Here is a 27,479-nt window from a genome sequence, read left to right on the forward strand (position 1 = left end):
ATTAAGGAACTGCCACTTATTAGCATTTGTAAACCTTATCCCAAGATCCCACTTAGTGTGTAACCTGTGAAGATTTCTTTTACCCCTCCTGTAGACTTCTAGGTCTACAAAATGAATTTAGCAATTTCCAAATGTTGTAAGGCAAAATTTTCATACATGTTCCTCTTCTAATAACTCAGTTGTCAGATGTGAAGAAAGAGTTTTAAAGTAAACTAAGGTTAAAAACTACATTTAAGAAAATGATACAGCTTTGTTATACAGATAAACCGCTAATCAATCCTCTTACATTTGTGTAGTCAGCTCTGAGCTAATTAAAACTTTGACTTCCAGTAAAAGCAGAAACTCTACTTTAAATTAAGTATGAATCAGCTTGCCAGATGGGTGACACTCACATCAGTGAGAATCATCAAGGCCAGGACAGATTTCTAGGGCTCTGCCCTCCCCACAGTTAAGTGAAAGAAGATGAACTTCACACCCTGAGCAACACCATCCACAGTCAAGGGAACAGCAGTCCTTTAGTTACACCCATAATTCCCATGCTTTTTGTTAGTGAACAGATTTTTACTGACAGGGTGTTCAACAGCTTTTCTTTAGCAACAGTGTTACATGATTACATAAATTTGCAGCTGAATTAATATGAGATCTTTAATTTGTAGTTTAGAAAGCCAAATAGATTAAAACTAAAAGATTGCTTTTATAACTAGTTTGGCAACAAAACCTGATATGAACTGGCATAAAGCTATTTGCTGTCCTTATAATGTAAATAATCATGCACAGAATGTTCTATCCACCTGGTCATGGTGTTATACATCTGTAATCTTATCACTTGAGGGGTAGAGGGAGGAGCTTGTGATTTTGAAGCCAGACAGGGTTCCCTGTCAGGACCTTATCTTAAGAAAAGGGGGGAAATGAAATATTTTATTCAAGGTATTTCTGCTTCAGATCCCACTGGACACATGAACCCTAAATCCTAAACCTTTCAGAGATGTGTGTTTCAGAGCTAGTATTTCAGGGAATATAAATTCTGGAGTTTTTAAGATGGGAGAGAGATGGGATATTAGTGAGAGCAACTCTGTCATCTATGGACAAGGAGACAGAAGCACAGGATTGGTTACAGTAAGATGAGCACAGACTTAGGGCCCTAACTCATCTCACACCAAGTGTAACAAACACACGTTGCATCTGATTTTTTAAAGTAAATTGATCTGGGTGAAACAATGAAGCTTAAAATGACTATTATGGTGGGCAAGAAAAGGTAAAAATAATTCTTAAAGTGTGCCAATCAAAGTGAATTACTTCATTGTGATCAAATATTTTGACCTAAATGCTATAGAGTGTAAAGGGAACACAGTAATTACCCAATACAAGATGTATTATTTATACATTCAATAAATATGTATTATGCATCTGCTGAGATGTGTGCAAAGTTCTGAAAAGCCTGCTTGAGTCATTATTATGTTTTCAGGGGAGAGCTATATTTTAAATCACAAGCACACATATTAGATAGTTATTGTGTCTAATGAGCTATGAACTGTGAATCCAAAGAGATCTGCATCAGGAAAATCATAGAGCAGGCGATGGGGGCTATGGCTGTGGTCTACAGGACACAGGATTTCCTCTCCTGGGCTCGGCACCGTGTTGCTTGTCCCCTTCCTGGTCTGTACCACCACTGATCACAAGAGCTGCTTTATCTCTTGTGTCCTTGCGTTGATTGTCCTCTGCCCAGCAGCTTTAAGAATTGCTTCATGTTTCTATAAACACATTCCTTCTTTTTCAAAACCCTCCAATAATTCTCCACTTTACTCAAACACCCAAATCCTTATGGTGGCCTCACAGCCCCTGCTTCTTCCTCTGCTTTGCCCAGGCTGGCTCATACCTTTTCCTCTGTGCTCACAGACTGCTGCCTGTCTGCAAAGTCCCTCCTCAACTTGGCCTCTACTCCAGTGAACCCTGATGTGATAGACATTCTGCTTCCAGCCCCTGGGCATTCCTGACCCCTCCTTCCAGATGTGCTGATGTGATCCACCTTGTAACATACAGCACAGCTTACCTCTGTGAAATGTTCGTTGTCAACTGGGCTGAGACTTTCTTGTTCCCTGATGCTTCCAGAGGGCTTATGATAGTGCCTGCCATGCACTGGAGACCTGGAAACAGCTCAGACGAATGAAGGTCACATTCTAACTGGAGGACCCTATAGGGGAACCAAGTGCCAACCCAGCTTAAGGAAAAACATGTAGCTAGGTTCCTTCATGTCAACCTGCCGAGTTTATCCTTAGCCCCCAAGGGCTTGGATAGAAGGTTCTAGCATGGAGTTAGGGAAATGAGTACTATGCTTACGTTACTAGTTGCCAGGGTATTCTACCTAGGTAGAATCTGCCACTAGGCCAAGATTGTTGTTGGTCTTCGGCAGCTTTTGTTTCTTGTGCTGTTTGGCCGCAGCCAGTGCTGGCCAAAGGTCGGTGGGGCCAGCAAGTAGTACCTTCTGGTGTTGTAGTCCTTGTGCAAGCCCTGGGTGTCTGAGATCCTTGGCCCTACAGACTTGACAGCTTCCTGAACTCTCCTAGCAACCAGAGCCCATACTTTGTCTTCTCTGGATCCTTACGGCCTTTTCGTTTTCTTCAGTCTCCACCATCTCTTGCTGTTTCTCTGCTCCCTCCACCCTTCGTCATCTTTCCCTGGCAGCTCTTGAGTTCCTATGTCTTCAGCTCTCTGCTTGACACTTCTGCAGCTCAGCCTGCTGAATGCTCAGCAACTGTTCCTGCTGCTGCTCCTAGGCCTCTGTGGCTGTCACCTGTCCGCTGTCTTTACTGCTTCTTCCTTGTGTCACAGTTCAGCTCAAACACTGAAAGTAAGAAAAGACCATGAGGCAGGAATCTTTATTGACTCTAATGCTGGAACACCAGAGTTGAAAGCACAGGGGAGTGCCACCCAGCTGATTCATTAAATGAGCCTGAGCAGTCTGCTTTTCTAGCCAAAGTAGGAGTGTTTGGACCAATCACAGTCCTGCCTCTTCAGCACTACTTATAGCCATAGAGGTTTGTGTTTGGACCAGTCACAGCCTTGCAAGTCTGATATTTTTCAACATCATTGGCTATAGCTGCATCTTCAGAAGCCTGTGCAACCAGCTGGGATGGTTGTGTAGTTTCTCAAAGCATCTATACTATGTCTAAGGTGGCTGGTGCTGTATAATGATAGGTAGTCCAGCTGTCCTTTGATTAGTAGTCCTTTTGCTTAAGACAAGCGGGGTTCTGGAAGAGTCCAATAGCTCAGCAAGTGAAGTTTCCCTGGTGTCTTTTCTTGTTTCCAGGAAAGTGAACATCAGACGGATTACAGAAAGAATGTGAAGAACTGATCACTAGTAGTGACTTTAGAAGATTTTAAGAGGACGTAACACCTGTCCATTGTGGTCCTTTTATCTGTCTCCCTCAGTTGTCCGCTGCATCAGTTACTTTTCTATTGCTGTGATAAAACACCATGACCAGGGCAGCTTAGAGAAGAAAGGGTTTCTTTAGCTTACGTTCATGATGGTTAGAGCCATGATGGCAGAGCAAAGGCTTGGAGGCAGAAGTAGGAAGCTGAGTGCTCACATCCTAACCACAAAACAGAGTGCAAACTGGAAATAGTGTGAACTTTATGAGCTCTCAAAGACTGTCCCCAGTGCCTTCACACTTCCTCCAGCAAGGCCACACCTCCCCAGATCCCCAGACAGTGCTACCAACTGCAGACCAAGTGCTCAAATGCCCAAGACTATGGGGAACATGTGATCCCAAACAACACACCCACCTGGATCACTTTCCATACCCAAGGCAGGGAGTGGGCAGTGATAGGAGGAGAAGGAGGAGGAGGAGGAGGAGGAGGGGTCTGGACTCTTCTTCACTGCTGTTCAGTGTTGACTGTTGCTATTCCTCAGAGTGCCCTAGGGTTCATATAGCACACCTTTTCTCAAATTGGACTGATTTCATTTTCTAGAAGGTATTTGGCATTGTCCAAAGACATTTTTTGATGTAAAAACTTCACAAATTTTATGGACAGTTGTGGGTAGAGGTCAGGGATGCTACCAGATGTACTACACTGGCCAAGACAGTGCTCACAAGGAAGAATTAACTGGCTCCAAGTATTGCAATGGAACAGTCCAAGTAAGATATTCAAAGACCAGCTCTCAAATCTGAGAACCTCTGTTTATAGAAGAAACGTAACCAGCACATCCCGTTCTCCAGGTCTGGGGGTGGGGGGGCATCATTCTTCTCCTCCTCTCCCCTCGGCTGCCATCATTCTCTGGCCAATTCCATATGTTAGCAATTGTAAATAGTGCTGAATTAAACATAGGTATGCAATATCTCTGGTGGCATGTTGGTTTTGTGACTTTTGAATATTCTAGAAGTAAGATAGCTAGACCATATGATAGATCTACTTTTAGTTTTTTTAAAAACCTCCTCAGTGTTTTCCATAATGGCTGTATTAATCTGCATTGCTGGCAATAGTGAATGACAGTTCCTTTTTCTCATGGACATTTGTCATTTGTATTTTGTAATAGCTGTCCTAAGATGGCTTATCATTGTAGTATCATTTCCCTAGTATCTAATTGTATTGAACACTTTTTATACATTTGTTGGCTATTGCATTTTCTTTTTGAAAAGTGTCTATTCAGATCATTTGCCCACTTTAAAAGTAGATTACTTCAGTCTTTTGGGTTTTGTTGTTGTTGTTATTGCTCCTTATGTATTCTGGATATTAACCTTCTGTCAGATAAACAGTTGGCAAAGACTTGCACGTTTTTGTTGCTTTCTCTCTGCTCAGTTGGTCGTTTCCTAAGCTGTACAGGGTGTTTCAGTGTTATGTAACCCCGTTTGTGAGTTTTCTTTGCTTTTGTAGTTTCAGGCCTGATATTTAGATCTTTGACCCATTTTGAGTTGATTTTTGTTTTGGAGTGATAGTAATCAAGTCTCAGTCCTTGACACTGAATATTCAGTTTTCCAAGACCACTATGGAGGAGATTGTCCTTTCTCCAGGCAATGCATGGAACCTGCTTTAAGAATCAGTTGACTATGCTAGTTTTCATGCAGATGCTTTGCTGTGGTGGCTTTCTGGTCTGACTTGAAATCAGATAGCATGATGCCTTATGCTATGTTCTCTTTGCTCCTTTTCAAAAGAATGGACTGCCTCTGGCCTGGCTAGAGACATGATCTTCTCGTTTGCTCCAAAGATTAGAACATTACACACTGCTGCTTTTTTTCTTAAGCGTTAAGTCAACTGGAACTATCAGTCAGGCATAGGAGTCTACCTCATAGGAAATCTGAATCACCCAAAGCCGTGCTAAGCAGATGGGAGGAATAAGTATCCCCGTAATGAGATAATGTATTTATTCTGCCCCCAAAAAAGTTCTTCCATGTAAACACATACAGAGCCTCCACCCTTTGGCTTGTCCATGGACTTCTGAATTCTAACTCAGAAAAACGTAACTTTTTCTTATCCTTCTCTTTTTCTTTTGCATACTGGCCAAAATCCTAAGTATGCTTATTCCCGGATACTCTGGGATTTCTCACTCATTGTATGAAGATACCCATCCCTGGCCATGCAGCTGCGTGCCGATCTCCATTGCTGAACCTCCTTCCTTTCTTGGACTCTCATTCAAAATGCCTGATTCTGTTTCTCTTTTCATCTCCTCCCTCCAAGCAGCTGCTGGGGATTAGCTGGCCTGCTCTGTCACTGTTCTCGCTAATAAAAGTATGCTCAAACTTCCTTATGAGTCTCTTTCTAAACCTTTCATTGAAGAGTCTAAGAACCCCACAAAGGAACCCTGAATTCTCTAATAAAAGTATGTTACAGTGTCTACTTTATCATTTATGGTTTTGTTTACTTACCTCTTCTTTCCTGCCTATTGCTGCATCTAGCTGGGCTTGGGCACTGGAACCTTGACAAGGGAATGAACAACAGACACACAAAACAGTAAAGCCAGGATCTGGTGGGGTTTTGCTACTGCTACCACAGCAACAGGGAGCCTCAGCACACTTATTAAATACAGCACAGGGTGAGGGACTAGCCTGTCACTGTGCACTGTGGTCTCAGGCTGGAAACATCTGGGAGGAGCAGTTGCAGTTACTAGTCTTTGCACACATTGGCCAATCCTCCATAAACACTCACATTCAAATGCTCAGACTCTAGGGAAAGCTTTGTCATTTCTCTTGAGCCTGGGTCATATGGGTAATGGCTTTGCCTGCTGTCCCATGGTCTAAGGCCTTGGAGTCTTCAACATGGTTGTGCCCTTTTCAACCATGCATATTCTCTGAGAACTTCATTCAGTTAGGGCTTCCTCCACTCACTTTGAGTACTCACAAATGTAGAGATTAGTTTACTTAATAATGTTACCAGGGACACTATTTTTTTTCTCTTTCTTCTTTTCCTCCAATGTTATCACTACCATCTCTTCCTTCCTCTCCTTGCTCCCTGATACTTCCTTAAAATTGTTTTGTGTCTGGGCATTGAACCCAGGGTCTGGCACATGCTAGGTAAGTGCATTCACCCTTTCTAATTGGCTAGGGCTAGCAGGGGCTGGCTAAGGCTATAGCTTTTCCATTTGGGGACAGGCTTTGTCCTTATTTGGTTATTACCTTGAGCTGCTATGGGGGGCTGGCTAAGGTCTAGTACATGCTGGGGGGCTGGCTCAGGCCTGGTACGTGCAGTTCTCCTCAGCCTTACTGTCAGGGGCACCAGTGATCGATTGTCCTTTGTTCATGGCTTCCTTAGAAACTGCCCACTCAGTTTCAAGAAGCAGGAATTGAGGTCTAATCCTTAATTGAGTTATTTGCGTGGCCCTCTCAGCCCTAGTCAGGCATTAGCGATTTCCTCTCTTACTATCATGCTAGCTCTGCCAATAGCAAAGGCTTTGGGCACTGGTGGACCCAGCAGCAGCTGAGAATCTGAAGTCTTTGCCCTTGACCAGTCTGTGGTGCTGATCCAGATGCTGCACAGGAAGAGGTGGTGATAGAAGCTGCAGCATGCCGTCAATGGTGCAAGCATTCTGTCCTGACAGTAGTGCAATGGCAGGGACCATGTAGGCTGGTGTTAGCAGGAGACTCAGTGTTCCCCATTGCCATTTAATGAAATGTTCTGGCTTAGAGAGACTTGTGGTGGTTGGAGCTCAAGCTTCCATAAACGTGAGGGTGAGGCAGCAGTGGGAACCACCAGCATTCCTGTTTACCTGTGAGCCACAGGACACTGCATCACAGTGTGAGGTTAAGATGTGGTAGAAACTGCACCCATGCCTTCAGGCCTGGCACTGGCAGAAGTCCACGCACACTGGCCGTGCCTTTGGTCTCAGAAGGCATGTCCCTGAGCACCTGGTTCTGAAGGGTTTCATCCTTTAATTTTCTTTATGGCAAGATACCTGGTCCTACAGTTGTTATACTGGGTTAAGTTGGGTTAGTAAGGCAGCTACCCCTGAAGCCAATGTAACAGAATGTCTATGGAGTCCCAATTTCAACCCCTGGCTCCTTTTTAAAGACAGCCTCTGACTGTAGCACTGGGAATTCTCTGGGTGTGAGCTCTTCTAAAGCAGGACTACTGTGCAGAGAGCGGGCTACTTCTCTCAGTGTGCCACAAGCCATCGAGGACTCATAATCTACAGTTAGGGTCTCTAGCATCTGCACTGACAGTCAGCCACATCTCTCCCTGCAAAGGAGAGTCTCTCCTGCCCTGGTTGGTGGATGGTGGGTAGTTAGTTTATGCTGTCATCCCAGGCTTCTGAATCATATTGTTACTGTCTTTCTCTCACTGAGTCCCAGTTTACCCACATCCTCCCAGAAATATCACTATGCACTGTTACTTTAGTTCTTATTTGTGAAGAACTGTAACTGCTTGTGTTAGTCAGTGTTCTATTGCTGTGAAGAGATACCATGAACATGTCAACTCTTATAGAAGAAAACATTTAATTGGGGCTTGGGTCAGACAGGCATGACACTAAAGCAGTAGCTGAGAGTTTATATTCTGATCTGCAGGCAGAGACAGAGACAGAGACAGAGACAGAGACAGGGCCTGGCGTGGGTTTTTGAAACCTCAAAGCCTACCCCCAATGAAACAAGGCCACCAACAAGGCCACACCTACTCCAGCAATGCCATCCTTCTTAAACCCTCCCAAACAGTTCCACTAACTGGTGACTAAGCACTCAAATATATAAGCCTGTGGAGGCCATTTTCTTTCAAACTTCTTCAGGACACTTCTATTCAGCTTTTTCTTTTTTCCTTTCTTCTTTCCACCTCCCCTACCTTACTTTATTCCTTCTGTTTCTATTGCTTTGAGACAGAATCTGCCCAAGCTAGCTTTGAACTCCTGGTGATCCCCTTGCTTCAGCCTCCTTAGTTAGTGCTGGGATTACAGGCATAAACTATTGACTGGTCCCACAGCTCCTCCACAGCCAGGTTTGGGTCTGAGATAGCAAAGGGTCTCGTAAGCATAAGAAAGAAGTACAACCACAAGCTGTGTGAATGGCTCCCTGAACAGCTGGAGCCATCTTTATTTATACTTCAAAACAAACATGATTTTCCTACCTTCCAGCATTAACATTTACATCAAAACAACTTTTAAACCAAAACAATGCTGAGCATTTTGTTAGCTTGGCTAACTATCAAGCCAGGCACATCCTATCCTTACAAAACTAAAAGGTGATAAACAAGGGAACCCATTCTCAAGAACAACGATATCGTTCAAAATGTAAGAAAGCATATTTACAGAAATAGGGGTGACTTGCTGTAAGCTGCTTGTACACGGTTAGCTTGCAACCGCTCCCTTGTCCTACAGAAGGGCCCTGTTTGCCTGAGCCTCTCTGGAAGGCCAACTCTGAGAAGGCTCTCTTTTTCCATCTTATTTTTTTTCCCCAGAATTAGGAGATGTAGTTGATGGCCCTATTTTGTTTTCTTATATGTGCCCATTAACTTTTATCACCTCTGATCCTGTCATCACTGAATCAGATGAGTTCCCAAGGTCTGGAGTGACAGCTGGTATTTCCAGATGAGAAACCTGAGAATTATCAGTTCCCAAAGAATTTTAGGGGAAAACATTTTTTTAAAAAATGGGGTCTCTGGGAATGATCACATGTGCCCCATGTGTGAGGGACAAAGTGAAACGAAAAACTGCCCAGAGAATCAACATTATGAGAGGTAAGAGAGCGTGCAGGCTGCCCTGGTTCAGCAGTATTCTGCACTGTCCTGACGTCCACCAGTCCTTGCCAAGTGAAAGACCATCTCCACAGGTGTTGTCTCGTGGAGACCCATCAGACAAGTGTTCATGCTGATCCAAAACTAGACCACATGGCTCCCATCAGGCTGGCTACTTAGTATTTCTTAATTATATGAGGAACCCAACACTCCCATTTTATATTGGGTCCCCAAATTCATGAGGCCAGTTTTGTCCCTGGTTGTCTGTGCTCAGCAGTCCCCAGAGGATGCTGACCTTCCTCCCTGTTGTTTCCCAAAGTTGTAAGTTTTGTCCTCAGGGTTGCGTTTAAGGCATCAGAAAACCTGTCTGTGCCAGGAGCTTTTGGGACCTGGTTCTCGACTCCCTAGGTGATCTGTTTCTATTGACAGAAAGCCCTGCTAACCCTCCCTATTCCTTCTGAGTGAAATCTCATTCTCTTTTTTTACCGCTTTTACTTTTTTCACTCCTAGGCAGTCCTTGGAATTGCATCCTTAGCAAGGCCAGGTTTCTAGGAGATGGCAGTCACCCTGTCTTAAACAGTCCTTGCGTCCCTGTCCTGGGTACATGACAGAGATAGGAAATACACCTTTTATCAGAAGCTCTTAGCTGCCTGAATCCACCTTTTATTTCCATTTCTTGATGTATGATTTGGCAAATCATATAACCTATGTGTGTTTACACATGCATATGTGTGGTGTATGTGTGTATGCAGGGATGTGTGTGTGTACACACGTATGAAGAGCAGCAGTCAATGCCAGAGCTTCAGTTATTGCTCTCCCCCTTCTTTTTTTGAAAATTATTACCATTTAAATTTTGATACCATATATTTATTTTGATATTTATATATTGTGATAATATTTTCATGTCCCCAACTCTTCTCAGATCCTACGCACTTTCCTACCTATCCAACTTCACATCCATCCTCTTACTTTCTCTCCCCAAATCAAAGCAAAATGAAAATCAAAACAAACAAAAAAAGTAAGACAAAAAAAATAACAAAACAATATGAGGATGCTGGACAAAAGTCTATCAAATTGTGCAAACAGGCAAATTGTATACTATGTGACTTATTTGTCAATAAAGATTTTATAAAACATAAAAAAAACTGCCCTAAAGTGTGATTTATATACCCAATGATACTGCAGTGGAGAAAATGATTTTACCTTTCCCAGCAGGTATCATTTGCAAACAGCTTCCTAGTTAGGGGTGGAACCTGGTGTTCACTTCCCCTCTCAGTGCTGGGATTTTTTTCTAGTGTGTGCCTGCATGCTGTCAGTCTCTGAGACACAATCACATATGTGCACCAGCCCTCTCATGTCTAGATCTGTCTCCTTGGCGTCAGCCACTACCTCTGGCTCCTACAATCCTGCCTCCCCTTCGACACAGATTCCTGAGCCTCAAGGGGTGGGGTTGATGACAACATCCTATTTGGGAGTGAGTACTCTGAAGTCTCTCACTTTCTGCACATTGTCCAGTTAATTGCCACCCACTGCTATGTAACACGAATCTTAACAGGTTGTATTAATAAAAACAAACCCGGACCCAGGTATTGGGGTGAATGCTGGAAGATCAGAGAAGCAGAACAAACCACAGCCACCTTACCTTGCCTGTTTCCTCAGACTGGAAGCCTCTGAGTCCTCATCCAAATGGATCTCAGCTGAACTGCTGCTCAAAAGTCTAAAAGCTTAACCAGCTAAAGGCTTCTAGTTTCTGGTCTTCACATCTTATATACCTTTCTGCTATCTGCCTCACTCCCTGGGATTAAAGGCGTGAGTCACCATGCTTGGCTGTATCCTTGAACACACAGAGATCTGGGTAGATCTCTGACTCTGGAATGCTACGATTAAAGGCATGTGTGCCACCATTTTCTAGCCTCTGTATCTAGTGGCTGTTCTGTTCTCTGACCCTAGATAAGTTTATTAGGGTGCACAATATTTTGGGGAACACAATACCACCACATTTCTCCTTTTTTGTCTAAAATTTAAAAAAGCTTATAACTAATACAAGAAAAACTATCCAATAAGTATATACAATATATACAGTCAAGAATTACATTAACAATGTCTAGTCCATTAACATTTGACAGATTCAGACAAAAAACTCATATATATATATATATATATATATGTATGTATGTATGTATATATTAACAATGTCCAGTCCAATAACATTTGATAAACTCAGACAAAAAAATTTCATTACTTATCCTATTTAAAACAAGTCGTTCCTTTTTAAAAGTAGATTCAATAATCTCCCTTTTTATCTTATTATATCTATATTCTCTTTTTTTCTTTTCATAATAGATTCAGTAATCTACCTTTTTTCATTTTTATATCTTCCCCTTTTTCTTTTTAGAGTAGATTCAGTGATCTACCCATTTATCCTATTATTTCTTTTTCGTTTTTCTCAGAGTAGAGTCAATGATCTACCTCATATCTATATTCTCTTCTTTCTTTTTCCTTTTTTTTAAACAAAGCCTGTGAATCTAATCTCCATGTTCAGCTTTTTTCCTGACCATTAACAATTAACAACTTGTAACCAACCATCATAAACAATGACAATATCCATAACTCATTAAACAACCAAAACCTCCCATCCCATGTCTTGGGAATGTGGGCATCGTTTTCTTAAAATTACTTCCTGCTTTCTGGGGGTGAAGACATCTTTAGGGAATCCTGAAAAGAAAATTTTGGGGTTAATTGTCAAGTCCTGAGAGAGTTAGTTGTATCATTTGTCCAGTATCTGCATAATGGGAAAATGTAGGACTTGTCTCAAGTCCTTGCTCGAGTTGTCTGTGAATCTGGATCGTCTCAGCTAGCCATCTCGAAATTGTCCTGAGCAGTTTGTAGTCCAAAGTCGATCTTTCCATGGTGTTAATCAGCTTAATGGTTTTACCATAGTCCATGTGGAATCATTGTTGTGGGCTCCTGTCATCTTTTTGAAGATTTCAAAGTCGCTGTTCAGTGTGGTCATGGTTCCCTGAAGACTTTTTTTTTTTTTTTTTTTTTTTTTTTTTGTGCCTCCTCTGTGGTTTGGAGCAATCGCAGTCTGATAAATGTCTGTCTGTCGGAACCCATGAACATTCTTCCAAAGAAGAGAAAATCTCCACAGCAATTTCTCCCCACCATTTGTCTTGCCTAACTTTTCCAAACTGACCTTTGCCGATGCTTTCTTGTAACACGACAGTCCAGGCAATTCTTCTCTGAACCAGCAGCAGTAAACTCTTTGTCCCAGATAACAGCATCAATGCAGTCACCAACACGATGAGAAGCAGCCAGCAACTCAGAGCAGCAGCCACTACCTTCATGGTCCCACTGCCACCATTTGTGGCTAGGCCCTGGCCGCAGCTTCTCCTTAGAAAGCCTCCCAGGCTGGCCTCAAATTCGGGATCCTCCTGCCTCTGCCTCTTTCAGCAAATCCTATCAGTGTGTACCACCACAACCAGCCAAGTGTAGCTCGGGCCTGAGCTGGGGCCCGCAAGGCAAGTAGCTTTTTCGTGAATTTGTACCACGAACGTTAGGCGCCAGATGTCATTACAGATGGTTGTTGTGAGCCACTATGTGGATGCTGGGAATTAAACTCAGGACCTCTGGAAGAGCAGTCAGTGCTCTTAACCTCTGAGCCATCTCTCCAGCCCCCCCCCCTTTTTGAGCTGAAGATTGAACCCAGGGCCTTGCACTTGCTAAGCAAGCGCTCTACCACTGAGCTAACTCCCCAACCCCCTCCTTTTTTTTTTTTCAGAGCTAAAAGCCCAAGAGGTCAGAGCAGTAGCTGAGAGCTGATACTAAAAAACCTTTCTTACCCTTCGCTCAGCTGTTGTCCTTCCCCTCAGAAAGAGACCTACTTCTTGTGTATCTGTCTTTTTATTGACTTTCTGTTCTGCCTTCTCATTGGTTGTAAACCCAACCACATGACCTCCTCGTCACTGCCTGTCTATACAGACCTCCAGGTCTTCTATGGTTGGTATTGAGATTAAAGGCGTGTGTATCCAATGCTGGCTGTATCCTTGAACACACAGAGATCCAGGTAGATCTCTGCCTCTGAAATGCTAGGATTAAAGGTGTGAGTGCCACCATTTTCTAGCCTCTGTATCTAGTGGCTGTTCTGTTCTCTGACCCCAGATAAGTTTATTAGGGTGCACAATATTTTGGGGAACACAATACCACCACACTGCTAGAAGAATCTTCCCTGTGGATGCACTAATCTATGGGTATAGCCGTATGTCATTTGGAATCACTTTATTGCTATGTTCCCTTAGCAGAATTTGACATTAGGTTTCCCCCGAAGCTCATGACCCATCTTGTCTCAGGCTCTTTGCCACTTTAGCAGTGTCAGGTATGGGTTCCGTATCATGAAGTGGTCCTTAAATATAATAAAAATGTGGTTGGTTACTCCCATGATTGTGTGCCACTACTGCATCAGTCTGTCTTGCAGGCAGGCCAAGGGTTTGTAGTTGGGTGATATTGATGATGACTTTACTCCTCCAACAGCATGCAGAGTGATTTCCAACACCATGAATGCTAGTCAATAGGGGTGATGCTTCTAGTTGAACATTCAATTACTTCATGTTCAATGACTCTCCACCTCATTGTTTGAGACTGAAGGTCACCTTTAAGCTAGCCTGGCTGGTCAGTGAGCCTTGGGATTCTCCTGTCCCTGTCTCCCATGTTGTGATTGTAGGTGCCTCCATGCCCATGTAGGTGCTGGGAATCTGAACTTGAGTGTTCTTGCACAGCAAAGAATTTTGATTCACTGAGCCAGTCCCAGACCGGTGTAAATGTGAAGTTTCTGTGTGGTTTTCTCAGGGTCCACAGATGATTTTCTGGAGCCCATCATGGTCCACAAAGTTGATAATATCTCCTCCTAAATCACCATTGTCCGTGGGCTCAAAGCTGTCAGTGGAGATCCTCACTTCCCATCTGCAGTACTTGCTTGTTGGGTTTTTTCAAAAAGCTGTGTGGGCTTTTGCCTTGAATCACTAGGCCTTGGCTTTTCTAATGTACTGGGGTGGAGTTTTCAACCTCAGCTGAAGAACCATTATTTACAATCACCTGGATAGCACTCTAACTGGGCATGGGAGGCAATGTTTTTCAGCCTTGGGTCAGCTACACTATGCCAGACCCACCCAATCCCACCCATACCACTCCAATCCACACCAACCAAGAGGAATGTCTGAGTGGGGTCCAGGCATGTTTTAGATAGTTCATGAAGATTCTGATGCATGGAAGTTGCTGGAAAGGTTCACCTGTGTCTTTGCATGTCTTTAGGCCTCAGACAGCGCGGTTTCAATCTCGCTCCTCCCTAACAGCGGAGAAAGGCCATTTTAGTCCATTGGTAATTTTCTCTGGGTTAGACCACCTCCTGCCTTCTGAGGATTTGCAGCACTAACACATTAGAATAATAAAAGGATCAGCTGAATGGCAAGGAGTAACTGCCTCTGAAGGGGAGTAGCAGATGATAGCCTCCTCAGAGTTCCTGGATGACTTCCCATGGGACTAGAGTCTGACCTCTGTAGTTGTTGGTTTTTACTCTTACTTGTTTTGCTCTTTTGGGAGACTCTTTGCTCTTTGGGGGGGGGGGATCTGCCACCCAGCTCCCAAATAAATCACACATGGAGGCTCATTCTTAATTGTAAATGCCCAGCCTTAGTTTAGCTTGTTTCTTGCCAGCTTTTCTTAACAAATTGCTTCATCTACCTTTTGCCTCTGGGCTTTTACCTTTCTCTTACTTCTATAAATCTTTCACTGTTACTCCATGGCTGGCTGGGTGGCTGGGTGGCTGGGTGGCTGGCCCTTGGGTTCCTCGTCTCCTTGTTCTCTTGCTCTTTCTTCTTTCTTCTTCTATTTATTCTCTCTGCCTGCCAGCCCTGCCTATCCTTCTCCTGCCTTGCTATTGGCCATTCAGCTCTTTATTAGACCATCAGATGTTTTAAACAAGCACAGTAACACAGCCTCACAGAATTAAACAAATACAGCATAAAAGAATGCAATGCATCTTTGTATCATTAAAACAAATGTTCCATAGCATAAACAAATGTAATACATCTTAAAATAATATTCTACAACAGACCTACACACAGAAAATTGTTCTAGATTGAGACATGATCGTTAAAAAAAGACCCCACAATACACAAAGACCTGCTGGTTAGAATAATAACATACGTTGATCGATTAATTTCTCAGATGTTAGGCTCTAACTAGGTCCAGCATTGGTGTTGAAATCACACAGTGCTGTGAATGGGAGTGCAGATGTCACCTTCACTTAGAGCAGTGAAAACTGATGATTTGGAAGGATAAATAGTTCGTGGTGTCCCTATCTAGGAGGGCTGGAGTGTAAATCCATACATTCAGTTAACTAGTGAACAATAAGCATTGCCCTTTAACAATGAGGCCTTTGTTGGTGTTGACAGGCCAGCTCTCCTCAAGCCAGCCTGGCAACTACAGCAGAGAGTACTGGAAGGATGTTGTTCTCTATTTTCTAAAGGAATATGAAACCAGGGCAAAGGATTTTAAGAATTTGGTTTCTGCCTTAGGTTTCAGGTTTCAATGGGTAGTTTGCTCTCTACTGCCATCTGCTGTCCACATGTACCAAGGTCAGGCTCTACTTTTCTCAGCCTAGTGCATATGGGGCATGAAATCCAATACAGACACCTTACCACGCTGTCAAAAATATCCATCGTTTGCGTCTTAAAGAAGAAGAGCATTTCTGTGGCTTTAAATAATGAAAGCAATTTTTCCTGCTTTTCATTCCCTACCAGCAGGTTTTTAACCTTGTTCTAAACAGTAGCTTATTTCTTGACTCCCAAAGCAGAAGATAAAGAAGCAGACAGCTTAATTACTTATGGACGCAATGGCTGCCTTGGCCAGCCAGTGAGGACTGTAATTACAGTCCTTTTCTCTGTACTTGTGTCAGGGAAGTGAAAATCAAAGCCTGGATGGACAGGAGAATGAAGTTCTGCAGTCTTCTCAGGATGTCACTCTGCAGGGCCTCTCAGAAGGGCCTGAGGGAGACTGCAAGGCTCTGCGCAGAGGGGCAGTTATGAAGCAAGTGGGTGTGACTAAGAGCTTGAATCCAGCTCTCCCACTGATAGGTCCTTGGGAAGTAATTTCTATTTAAAATGGTTATCTCAGAAAAAGAAAGCTACCTGGTGTCATTAAGGGCCCTTAGAGTAGGCTGGTCTGACAGGACAAAAGATAACTTATCTGTCTGAAGAACAGACAGAGAACCTGGGTTGGCCTCTGAGAGGAAATAGTCACAGCTCCCTAGGCCTGTTATAAGTGGCAAACGTGTACTGTCCCTTTTCTCTCTTGCCCCCTTCTGTCTCTCCTCTTCCCCCTCCTTTTGTTTTCTATTTCCTCCCCACTTTTCCCACCAAGTCCACCTGCACACTGCCTTGTCATTTCAGCCCCCTTGCTTTTGCTAAGTGTTGAGTTTCCCTGCTAAACTGGTTAGTTCACTGGAAGCTTTTATTTTTTTTATTCCAAGGGGATCTATAAAAACCCAGATTGTGAGATACAGACTGGAAAGCAGGTAGGAGCCTCTGCTTCCTGTGTCTTAATTTACATTCTGAATTCCTTTCCCAGCCAGACCCCTGGAGCAGGCCCTCCTAGGAATTCCCTGGATGCAATCTGAAAGTACTGTGTGCCATGTAATGTGGCAGGTTTATCAGTTTTGGCAGATCTGGAAAATTCATCTTGGTTTCTGAGTATGTTTGTGTGTGTGTGTGTGTGTGTGTGTGTGTGTGTGTGTGTGTGTGTGTATGTGTATGACGATGGGCTGGTGTGTGTGTGTGTGTGTGTGTGTGTGTGTGTGTGTGTGTGTGTGATTTATTAAGCAGCACTGTTTACCATGCAAGAAAAGCCACGAGGCACAACAAAACCCACTATAAGAGTTTATTAAGGGAAGGGAACAGAAGGGGTGTGCACAGGCCTATGGAGTGACAGTGCAGGAAGAAGGGGGAGGGATAAGTGGGACCCCCCACATGCGCATATGCGTAGGTATGCCACACATGCGCATAGATTATGTGATCACACAGCGCACCGCACCGATTACTTAGGGTAAGGCCCTGGGATGACTAAGCATCTTGCTAGCACACAGGTGGTCATGTAGCTGGGGGAGTGGCTAGGAATTCTAACACTTAGTACTTTTCTGAACTCTTTCACTCCCCCGCCGCAAAAGGTTACAGAGGTGGAGGAAGAATAAATGTTTGCACATTGTACCAGACAAAATGCCAAATGTCAGGCAAAGAGAGTTATCTCACTAACAAATAGCTTTGTGTCAAAGGAAGAAAGGCAGGAGAGAGGGAGAGAGGGAGGTGCGGGGTTGGGGGGAGGGAAGGGATCAGGTAAATGAAGTATCTCGTGCACCTTTGAAGACCACAGATCTGCATTGCAGCCAAGGTTTCTAGAAATCCTAAATCACCAAGCTGTTTTCTTAGTATCCCATCTGACTTAGCATTACTTATAGGTTTTTAAAAACAGATTTAAAAAAAATCATTGACCACCAAGAGTTTATTTTATTCTCTACAAAAATGTAACTGACATAGTATTTATGGTGTTCAAAAAAACCCTTTAACTTTTTATTTATCAATTAAATCACCAGATTGCTAAGGATCATAAGCATATACATGCTTGAGAGTGAAGAGTAAGTGCTGCTGAAGGAATGGGTATCACTGAGGAGCTGGTTTAGGACAGTTAGGGAAGCGCAGAGCTCCTGTGCACCCCTCCTCGCATCCCAACCATCAACATCCCACCTACAGTGACAGGCATTTTTGCTTGGATCTCTCTTGGTGATGTGTAGTCCATGGGTTTTGACAAATGCATAGTGATATATACAAAACAATTTAATGATCCTAAAAATCATCTGTGCTCCATTTATTCCTTGTCTTAAAATTTCCATTTCATAATAGTGTTAGTACAGTTTTGTGACAAATTTTTGTGAAACTTTTGATGTAATTATTTATTAGGTCTTTCAGCATATTAAAATTATATTTTTGGTCAATATATATTTTTTAAATAAGAAAACTTAATTGTTTTACATTTTCCTTTTACTTTCAAAGGGGTTCAAATTTGGATGATAAATTACAAGGTCTTCATAATTATAGTCTATAACTCTTATCCCCAGAGAGTAAAATATTTGCCCCGGGGGATCTGACTAATCCAGAATAAAGTGAGAGTGAATCCTGCATCCACAGCTTCTGGAGCTCTGTACACCAGACACCACGGCAGCTCAGGCCCCAGAGTACATCACAGCCCTGTTTCAGGAGAATTAGGAAAATGGAATTGCTGTGTGTTTCTAACTCTGCTGTGAGACAAATCCCTGCATAAGTAAATAGATAACAAACTCAATAAGGAGTTGAATGGGCCAAAGAAGCTAGAGGCCATGGAGGGCTAGGTTTCATAAAGTCTGGTTTCTCTACGATTTAAAATGTAGTACTTAAAATATGTCTTCTGTAAAAGCACATAGGTTTCCTGATTCAGGCAGAGTGATCACTCTATAGCAAACAAGGTCACAGCGTGCGAGGGGAATGGATTCTTAAAGATGGATGGCGTCAGATGCTAGCTTGGTGAAAGAGTTCTCACTTCCGGTGTTGATTTTATGTGTGTATGGTAAGAGAACGATGTCTCTTCTTCTGCCAGGCCTCTCTATCCGGAGTGTGTGCTGGAAAGCAGACCGCCTTCTAGCTGGAACCCAGGACAGTGAGATATTTGAAGTGATCGTTCGAGAGCGGGATAAACCAGTGCTCATCCTTCAGGGCCACTGCGAGGGCGAGCTCTGGGCTCTGGCCTTGCACCCCAAGAAGCCTCTGGCCGTGACGGGCAGTGACGACCGCTCTGTCAGGTGAGGCTCCAGAGCCACCATACCCTTATGGACTTCTCTGGGATAACAGATTTCTTTTGCCCAAATATGTTTGTGATCTAAGGCTAAACCACAATGTAGAAACACGCTTTCCGAATGGAAGTGAGGATGTTTAGCTCGTTGCATTTGGCTTCTTAGCATGTTGTCGTTGTATCTTTTTTTTTTTTTTTGGCTCCATCTTAAATCCTGAAAATCTTTTCAGAAGTGAAAATGTGTGACTACCACTTAGGCTGTCTTCCAGTTGTGTTTTCAGTTCAAGAGAAGAGCTAAACACACTTCTCTTTGTTGAGACAAGATTTCCCATTCATGTGCTTGCCCTCTGCAGAGGGATTGCTCATCAGTTTTAGGATTTAATTAGAGGCCCTCATTCCTCATGAGACCTTCAGCTCTGATTTTAAGGTTATCTTCAGGACACGAGCAACTTATTATTATTGTTGTTGTTGTTATTGTAAATTCTGAAATGGAAATTTAGATATTGTCATCAAATAAGAGAGAATGATGATTTCTGAGACAGTGTGTAACTTTGTCAGCACTCACATGGTTCTTTGTTTTGTTTTTTGTTTTTTGTTTTTTTTTCAAGACAGGGTTTCTCTGTACAGTCCTGGCTGTCCTGGAACTCTCTATGTAGCCCAGGCTGGCCTCCATCTCAGAGATCCGGCTGCCTCTGCATCCCCAGTGCTGGATTAAAGGCATGCACCACCACTGCCCGACTTCATCTATTCTTTTTTTTTTTTTTTTTCTTACAAACTGTATGGCTGTGGCAGGCTTCTTGCTATCTTAAATTAAATCTTGTTCTTGCTAACTGTTCTTATATCTTAAATTAATTCGTTTCTATAAATCTATACCTTGCCACATGGCTCGTGGCTTACCGGCAACTTCACATGCTGTTTGTCATGGCAGTGGCTGACAGTGTCTCTGACTCAGCCTTCCACTTCCCAGAATTCTTCTCCTCTTTGTCCCGCCTATACTTCCTCCTGCCTGACTACTGGCCAATCAGTGTTTTATTTACTAACCAATCAGAGCAACACATTTGCCATACAGAACATCCCACAGCACTTCCCCCTTTTTTTTTTTTTCAAAAAGGAAGGTTTTAACCTTAACAAAGTAAAATTACATATAATTTAGGAATTTGGGCATAGTTTCTCTTACTACTTCCTGCTGGAGGGCGGGCGCTGTATCTTATGGGGACACAAAGAAAATTTTAGGATTATGGAATAGTCCATGAGGCTGTATTGTCTGAGCCAGTTGCCTTCAAACCATTCTGGATGTTGGATCATCTGGGCCATGGTGTCATCAGAGACCTTTCAGGGGGTCTTGGCTGGTCAAACCTGATGTATCTTAATCTGGAACAAATCCATAGCCTCTGGCTTTCTGTGGGAACAAAAGCAGAGTCTCCTTTCCAAAGCAACATATCCTTACATCCAAATTTTGAAGTCAAGGTATCTTTAAAATATGCGTATGGTTTAACTCAACATCTTTTATGATCAAATGTTTTTCTGCCATTAAAAATCCCAAAGACAACACAATCCAGATTCTCTGTGTAATATTCATCTTTACGTGGCTTATTTTTTATATTAATTTTACTGTCTCTTTAAAGACTTTATTTTTTAAAACTATGTATTTGTTTATATAACTGTATATATCACCTTTTTGTCTCTTTCAAGCCTATGTATATTTTACACACATTGTAAACTATTACATCTGAATCTATCTTATTGTGAATCTATTGCTTTAAACTGCAGCATTTGTAAGACTGAACCAGCACTATGGCTGCTGGCTCCGCCCACCTCAGCTTCCCAACATGGCGGTGGTATGTTTACCGCCAGCTCTGGGAGCTAATGTGGGTCTATGCTTTTAGCCAAGCAGTATGTAGCCCAGAAACCTCTTTTTTTGTTTTGTACTAGCAAAGGCTAAATCCACCATGCAGCTTAATGTGCCACTTGCAGAGGCCTCATTCCTGCCATACAGCAGGTCGAGTGCACACGCTAGGAACCCACCAGTAGCTCAAACCGGCAGCTGCCGCTCATTTGAGAGAGACAATTAGGAAGCTGTTTTTAGGTCCGTTTTAGAATCTTTTCTCAGGTTTTAGGTGGAAACTCTTGCCAACTCGTTGGACGCCATTTGTAGCTAGAGTTTTCCTGCCTGGCCCACAGTCAGGACAAACCTCTGTCACCCGCCAGTCCCACAGGCACTCAGACCCAACCAAGTAAACACAGAGACTTATATTGCTTACAAACTGTATGGCCGTACCAGGCTTCTTGCTAACTGTTCTTATATCTTAAATTAATCCATTTCTATAAATCTATACCTTGCCACGTGGCTCATGGCTTACCGGCATCTTCACATGCTGTTTGTCATGGTGGCGGCTGGCAGTGTCTCTCTCATCTATTCTTTAAGAGCACAAAATTGGATAAAATGATCAAAATGAGCAAGTGTCCAGCATTCTGACAACTGTTAAACTTGTCCAGAGTGTAGTGTGTTTGAAAAGCTTAAAGTGCTCAACAGCAGAAAGGCTATGGGGAGAGTTAAGAGTGATCTATCGATTTATTATTGCTTCTGAGCTTTAGAAGCTAAAATAGGACCTTGTAAACTATACTAAAGGTCACTTCTTTTTTCCACTTATTGTATGGATTTATATAGCTCTCAAAGCATAACCTACTCAATTTTGTTTTCTAGTTTCTACCAAATGTGTAAACTTCATTAATTTCAGACTTTGTAGAAGCAGTTATAGTGTCTTCATAGGCAACATAAATATTTATTTTGCCATATGCACCTCTTGACTTTGTTTTTGTGTTTTTTCTTTACTCTACTCAGAGCAGTCAAAGCAGCCAAAACAGTGCCCAAAAGTTAACCAAATGCCTGTGACCCCAAAAGTTAACCAAATACCATGACCCCAAAGGTTAACCAAATGCCTGTGACCATAAAAGTTAACCAAATGCCTGTGACCCCAAAAGTTAACCAAATACCATGACCCCAAAAGTTAACCAAATGCCTGTGACCCCAAAAGTTAACCAAATACCATGACCCCAAAAGTTAACCAAATGCCTGTGACCATAAAAGTTAACCAAATGCCTGTGACCCCAAAAGTTAACCAAATACCATGACCCCAAAAGTTAACCAAATGCCTGTGACCCCAAAAGTTAACCAAATACCATGACCCCAAAAGTTAACCAAATGCCTGTGACCATAAAAGTTAACCAAATGCCTATGACCCCAAAAGTTAACCAAATACCATGACCCCAAAAGTTAACCAAATGCCTGTGACCATAAAAGTTAACCAAATGCCTGTGACCCCAAAAGTTAACCAAATACCATGACCCCAAAAGTTAACCAAATGCTGTGACCCAGTTCTTATCCATCCAAAGGAAAGAGCTCATGAAAATCCTTGACTTTTATATTTTTAGAGTTGAGTCTCACGGCTGTAACATGGCTGGGGAGCTCTGGCTGGCAGAACCTGTTGTACTCACTCCTCAACAATTAATTTGGCTAGACATTTGAGTGTATTTTTACAGAACTTTGAAGTAAGAAGGGTAGAAGCTGTGCTTTCTTGAGATTAGCTTAGCAGCCTTAGGGGATGGCACAGCTGACCAAGGAGGGGCGGTGTCTTCATTCTGCTAAAGTAAAACTCACATTGCTTAAAAATAGCACAAGGCTGAGAACAGCACGAGGGTCACAAGGAATCGACGGGATATCGAAAGGCTACCCCGAGCTTTCGATGGAAGACTTCAGGCTTCCTAAGAACCAGTCAGGTGTCCACTGTGCAGCTGCTCACCCCTCCCAATGGCCAAGTGCACTTTAGGAAACTGCCATGTGGGACTTAGGTTTGTTTCAGAGCTGCAAGTTCTTGGTCCTTCTCGAAGATATGTATAGCATGTGAAGAGAAGACCATCTTAAGAAAGCCTTCACAGAGTCAGCTCGATAACTGAGCAGATTGAAGACATCTGCTGCCAGTCCTGATGACCCATACCTAGTCCTTGGAACTCACATGGTGGAAGGAGAGAACCAACTCCCACACATGTACTCAATCATGCATCATCATCGTCATCATCAGGAAATTCCTTATGGAGATCAAATGCCACCAATTCAACACATAAAGTCTTATTGCACGTTATAAATATTTTCTCTGGGTTCACTCAGTTTGGGGTACCTGGATTAAGTGTTCTGGAGCTAGAAAAAGCTCTGTGAGCTGTGTGCTTGCCTCCTGGTCCCTATTTCTCTACCAGAAGCTGTGGTTTTTGGCTACTAGCACCATGAAACATTGCCCTACCAATAGTGGGCCATCAGCAAAGAGTTGAACTGTTGATTGATAACCCTAAGTAAATTCTAGAGCTGACCTACAGAAGAGACATCATTTATTCTCTTACTTCTGATGCCCACATGCACACCCTAGGGAAGCCAGCAAATATGATGTGTGTTTTCATATACATATGCTTAAGTACCAACTACTTGAAAAGTGCTCACGAATGCTTGTTGTGAAACCAACAATAACAGCATGCCCTGGCTGATTGTATTGTCAACTTGACATAAGCTAGAGTCATCTGGAAAAGAAAGGAACCTCAACTGAGAAAATGCCTCCATAAGATCCAGCTGTAAGGCATTTTCTTAGTTATTGATTAATGGCGGGGGTCCAGCCTACGGTAGGTGGTACTATCCCTGGCTTGTACAAGAAAGCAGGCTAAACAAAGCCATAGAAGCAAGCTAGTAAAGAAGAATCTTTCCATGGCCTTTGCATCAGCTCCTGCCTCCAGGATCTTGCCCTCTTTGAGTTCCTGCCCTGACTTCTGATGAACCTGACTTTACTGATGAACAGTATTGTGGAAGAGTAAGACAAATAAACCCTTTCCTCTCCAAGTTTGTTTGGTCATGGTGTTTCATCACAGCAATAGTAACACTAAGACACAGTGCTTGCAATTCCTACCCTTGGAGCATGGTTAATAGCCATTAGCATAAATAAAGGATGATTTCTAATTTCCAAAGAGAAGACACGTTGCAAAGTGGTGTTTATATTTTCTAGTCTGTGGATCTCAAAATCTTTGCAAATGTAATTTCACCTTATATTTCTTGCCAGGTTTTCTGAATGGTAAAAGTGGCCCAAAGGCAGATAAAACACTTTCACAGATTTTTCTGACAAGCCATGGTGAAGGATGTGGGTGTAAAGTTACTCTGCTCTTTATTGTTGTTAGTGTGAAGAGCAGGTTGTCTACTCTGGGTTAGCAGATGGCTGAGAGGTTGGATTGGTCTTTATTCTACTATGTTCTTGGTCCTTAGGCTGTGGAGTCTGGCCGACCATGCCTTGATTGCCCGCTGCAACATGGAGGAAGCAGTCCGTAGTGTCTCCTTCAGCCCTGATGGATCTCAGTTGGCCCTGGGCATGAAGGATGGCTCTTTCATTGTTCTCCGAGTCAGGTACTCTGAGATGTTCCTTTGTTAAAAATTAAAGAGTATCTTGGTCATAAAATATGTCATACTATTAGAAAATCCCTTACCTGTGATTCTGAAATCCAGAACACTGAAAACCCAGATGTCTTTGGTAAACTATTTGGACATAGAACCTAACCCAGTGACCTGATGTGAGTTTGCTTATGGTCTTCAGTCTCTTCATAGAAATAATATGTTGTATGATTTGCTGCAAATAAATTCTGTATTTCATAGAGGATGCTATCCCAGCCAGTACATTTAGAAGTTCCTTAGCACATTCCATATGGACCTTTGTAAGATCCAAGTGAGATCCTGAGGACATCTGATCCCGGGGGCTTGAGACGGGAAGTTGTGAGCTCTGTAGTTAAGCTAGGAAAAGAAGAAATAATAAAGCAGCACCCAACAACACTACATTCTTATAAGAGAACTCGAATCAAAGGTTTCATGCATATAATTGGTACAAATGGAGTATTCCCTGCTTGCTGACATCCTGTACTGTTTATACTAGACAAAAACTGCCTGTCAGTTATGGAATCCCTCTGAATGCATTAGGTGTTCTCTTGGCTCACCTGTTTTGTAATTATAGCAAAAAATACAGCTGTAAATGAATGCTGCATGTTTTATGTGGAGAAAATTCTGAACAGTGTTGAATACGCTTAGCACAATTTATTACTCTGAATTCTCGTTACCACCCACACATAACTTACTACCAAATTAGCGGGCAATGTTCCCATTCACTGCTGATTGACAATAAGGTCGTTAATTACCAAATTTCCTATTGGATAGAATTCTCAAGTGGAAAAAAAAAAAGAAAACCACAGTTATTTTATGTTGTTATAGCACAGTGTAGTGCTGTGGTAAATGATGGCAGGTATGGGGTGGTTATGTGGAAGCAAATCCTTGCTGCTGTTGTGTGCATTTCGTTTGTTTTAGAGTCGATGAAGCCATCTTCACTGGCTCAGGGGACCTGAGTCATAATCCTGTCTCCTAGTTAGAGGGGAAAAGCAACCCCAATGAGCTTTCAGACACAAGCAGAAATTAATCTTAGCAGAATTTGGCTAATTCCGTGCTCTAGTGGATGATCACACATCCAAGAATATATGGCAGCACAAGTTCACTTGGTGGGTTTTGAAAAAAGATGAGACAAAATCAGGAGGTGGGTCTGTATTTGGGAGAAGTTGGGAGAAGAGGGCAAATATGTTCAAAATACGTTGTACAAAATTCTCAAAGAATTCAATTTAAAAAAGAATTTGACCAAAAAAGATACAAAATCAGCATATTCATTATGACTTTTCATGGTGAGAAATGAAGTGATTTATAACATTTTGACATTTAAGAGGTAGTGATTTTCTTCTTTTAGACTCATTCCTTTTAAATAACAATAAGCATAGTTGTTGGTTTATCTTCTTCTTTCTTCTTTTGAGACAGGATCTCACTCTCTAGCCCTGTCTGGCCTGAAACGTGGTATGTAGATGAACTGGCCTCCAGCTCTCAGAGATCAGCCTGCCTTTGCTTCCAAGGCTGGGGTTAAAGGCGTGCACCGCCATACCTGCTCTCGTTTATGGTTAAAACATGAGCAGACGGCTCATTTTTACATTAATTTTTGATGTTTTGCCTTTCTCCATTGCGTATTTTAAAGTGACTTTTAACTCTAACTTTTAGATAAAATTTTCGAACATGAAAGCAAATATTCTTCGTGTTGAAGGTTTTTATTTTTGCCCTGAGGGTACAAAATATTATTTTAAATGTTTGTCTTAATTTTATAAGTAGGATATAAATTATAAATATATCATATCTTTTTATGAAAATAAACCTTTTAGTCCCTACAGGATTTTTCTCTTTTGTGACACACACTTTTCAAAACAAGACTTGAGTTTTCTATTTCTCGATTTTCTGATTATCACTTTGTGTTTTATTCCTACAGAGATATGACAGAAGTGGTCCATATCAAAGATAGGAAAGAAGTCATTCATGAGATGAAATTCTCCCCAGACGGCTCTTACCTGGCGGTAGGATCCAATGATGGCCCTGTGGATGTCTATGCCGTTGCCCAGCGGTATAAGAAAATAGGAGAATGCAACAAGTCCCTGAGTTTCATCACACACATCGACTGGTCTCTGGATAGTAAATATTTGCAAACCAATGATGGTGCTGGGGAGAGACTGTTCTACAAAATGCCATGTGAGTCTAGGTAGATGATTATGCTTATATGGTAGATGCTCATGGAAAGCAAACTTGGAGCCTCATGGAGAAATGTTGGAGAATGTCCTGTGACCTCAGAGTAAGGAATGTTTTCTGAGACAAGATCCTCTAAGCCATGGACCCTCGGAAAAAAAGTTAATGAGTTGGGTCACATTAAAAATTTTAAAACATTAGGAAAACATAAGTAAATTTCAAGATGAGGCATGCAGTGGGCATAAATACCTGTATTATTCCAATGGGTGCAGTATGTCCAGAGCAGTACTGAAGGTCCACTTTAATTATTTAGACTGGCCAAAGCCTGCCAGTGTTAGTGGTGGAAGAGGGAAACAAGCATGCACAGGAGTGTCTGCTGTGCTGGTGATGGTAGGAGACAGAGCGATGTAGGAACTCCTAAGTGGCCATCGGTGGAGGAGAGCTAAAGTGTGCAGTCACAAGAGGTAATTCTGTGAAGAACTGGCTAGTCCAGCTTGTATCAATATGAATAGATCTCAAAAGTATACTGCTGAGCAAATAAATGCAAAATGGTATGTACAGTATATGTTTATATAAAAATGTTAAGATATTAAAATAAGTTCATATATTATAACCACTTACATACATAGAATATGGTTTTTAGATGTATGGGAATGCTTAGCATTCAATTCAGGGTATTGGTTATTTCTAAGGAAAGAAAAAGAAATGATATTGGGGATGAGTGCCCAGTGGATTTTAAATGACTATAATAAGTTCTTACAATTCTGTTTTAAAGAAACTGGTGAGGTAACACAGCAGGTAAAGGCTCTTGCCACGCAAGCCTGGTGACCTGAGTTCA

General features: G+C 42.3%; 1 protein-coding gene across 1 annotated transcript in view; it reads left to right on the top strand.

The window, feature by feature from the left end:
* Eml6 (EMAP like 6) overlaps positions 1 to 27,479 on the top strand; it is a 145,666-nt gene that overhangs the window by 23,642 nt on the left and 94,545 nt on the right. The window contains exons 6-8 of the mRNA XM_059275183.1: positions 18,829 to 19,030; positions 24,317 to 24,454; positions 26,391 to 26,647. Of these exons, the coding sequence (XP_059131166.1) occupies positions 18,829 to 19,030; positions 24,317 to 24,454; positions 26,391 to 26,647 (597 nt within the window). The remainder of the gene's footprint in view (positions 1 to 18,828; positions 19,031 to 24,316; positions 24,455 to 26,390; positions 26,648 to 27,479) is intronic.

This window comes from Peromyscus eremicus, chromosome 10, assembly GCF_949786415.1.
Source record: "Peromyscus eremicus chromosome 10, PerEre_H2_v1, whole genome shotgun sequence".
Classification (NCBI taxonomy): domain Eukaryota; kingdom Metazoa; phylum Chordata; class Mammalia; order Rodentia; family Cricetidae; genus Peromyscus; species Peromyscus eremicus.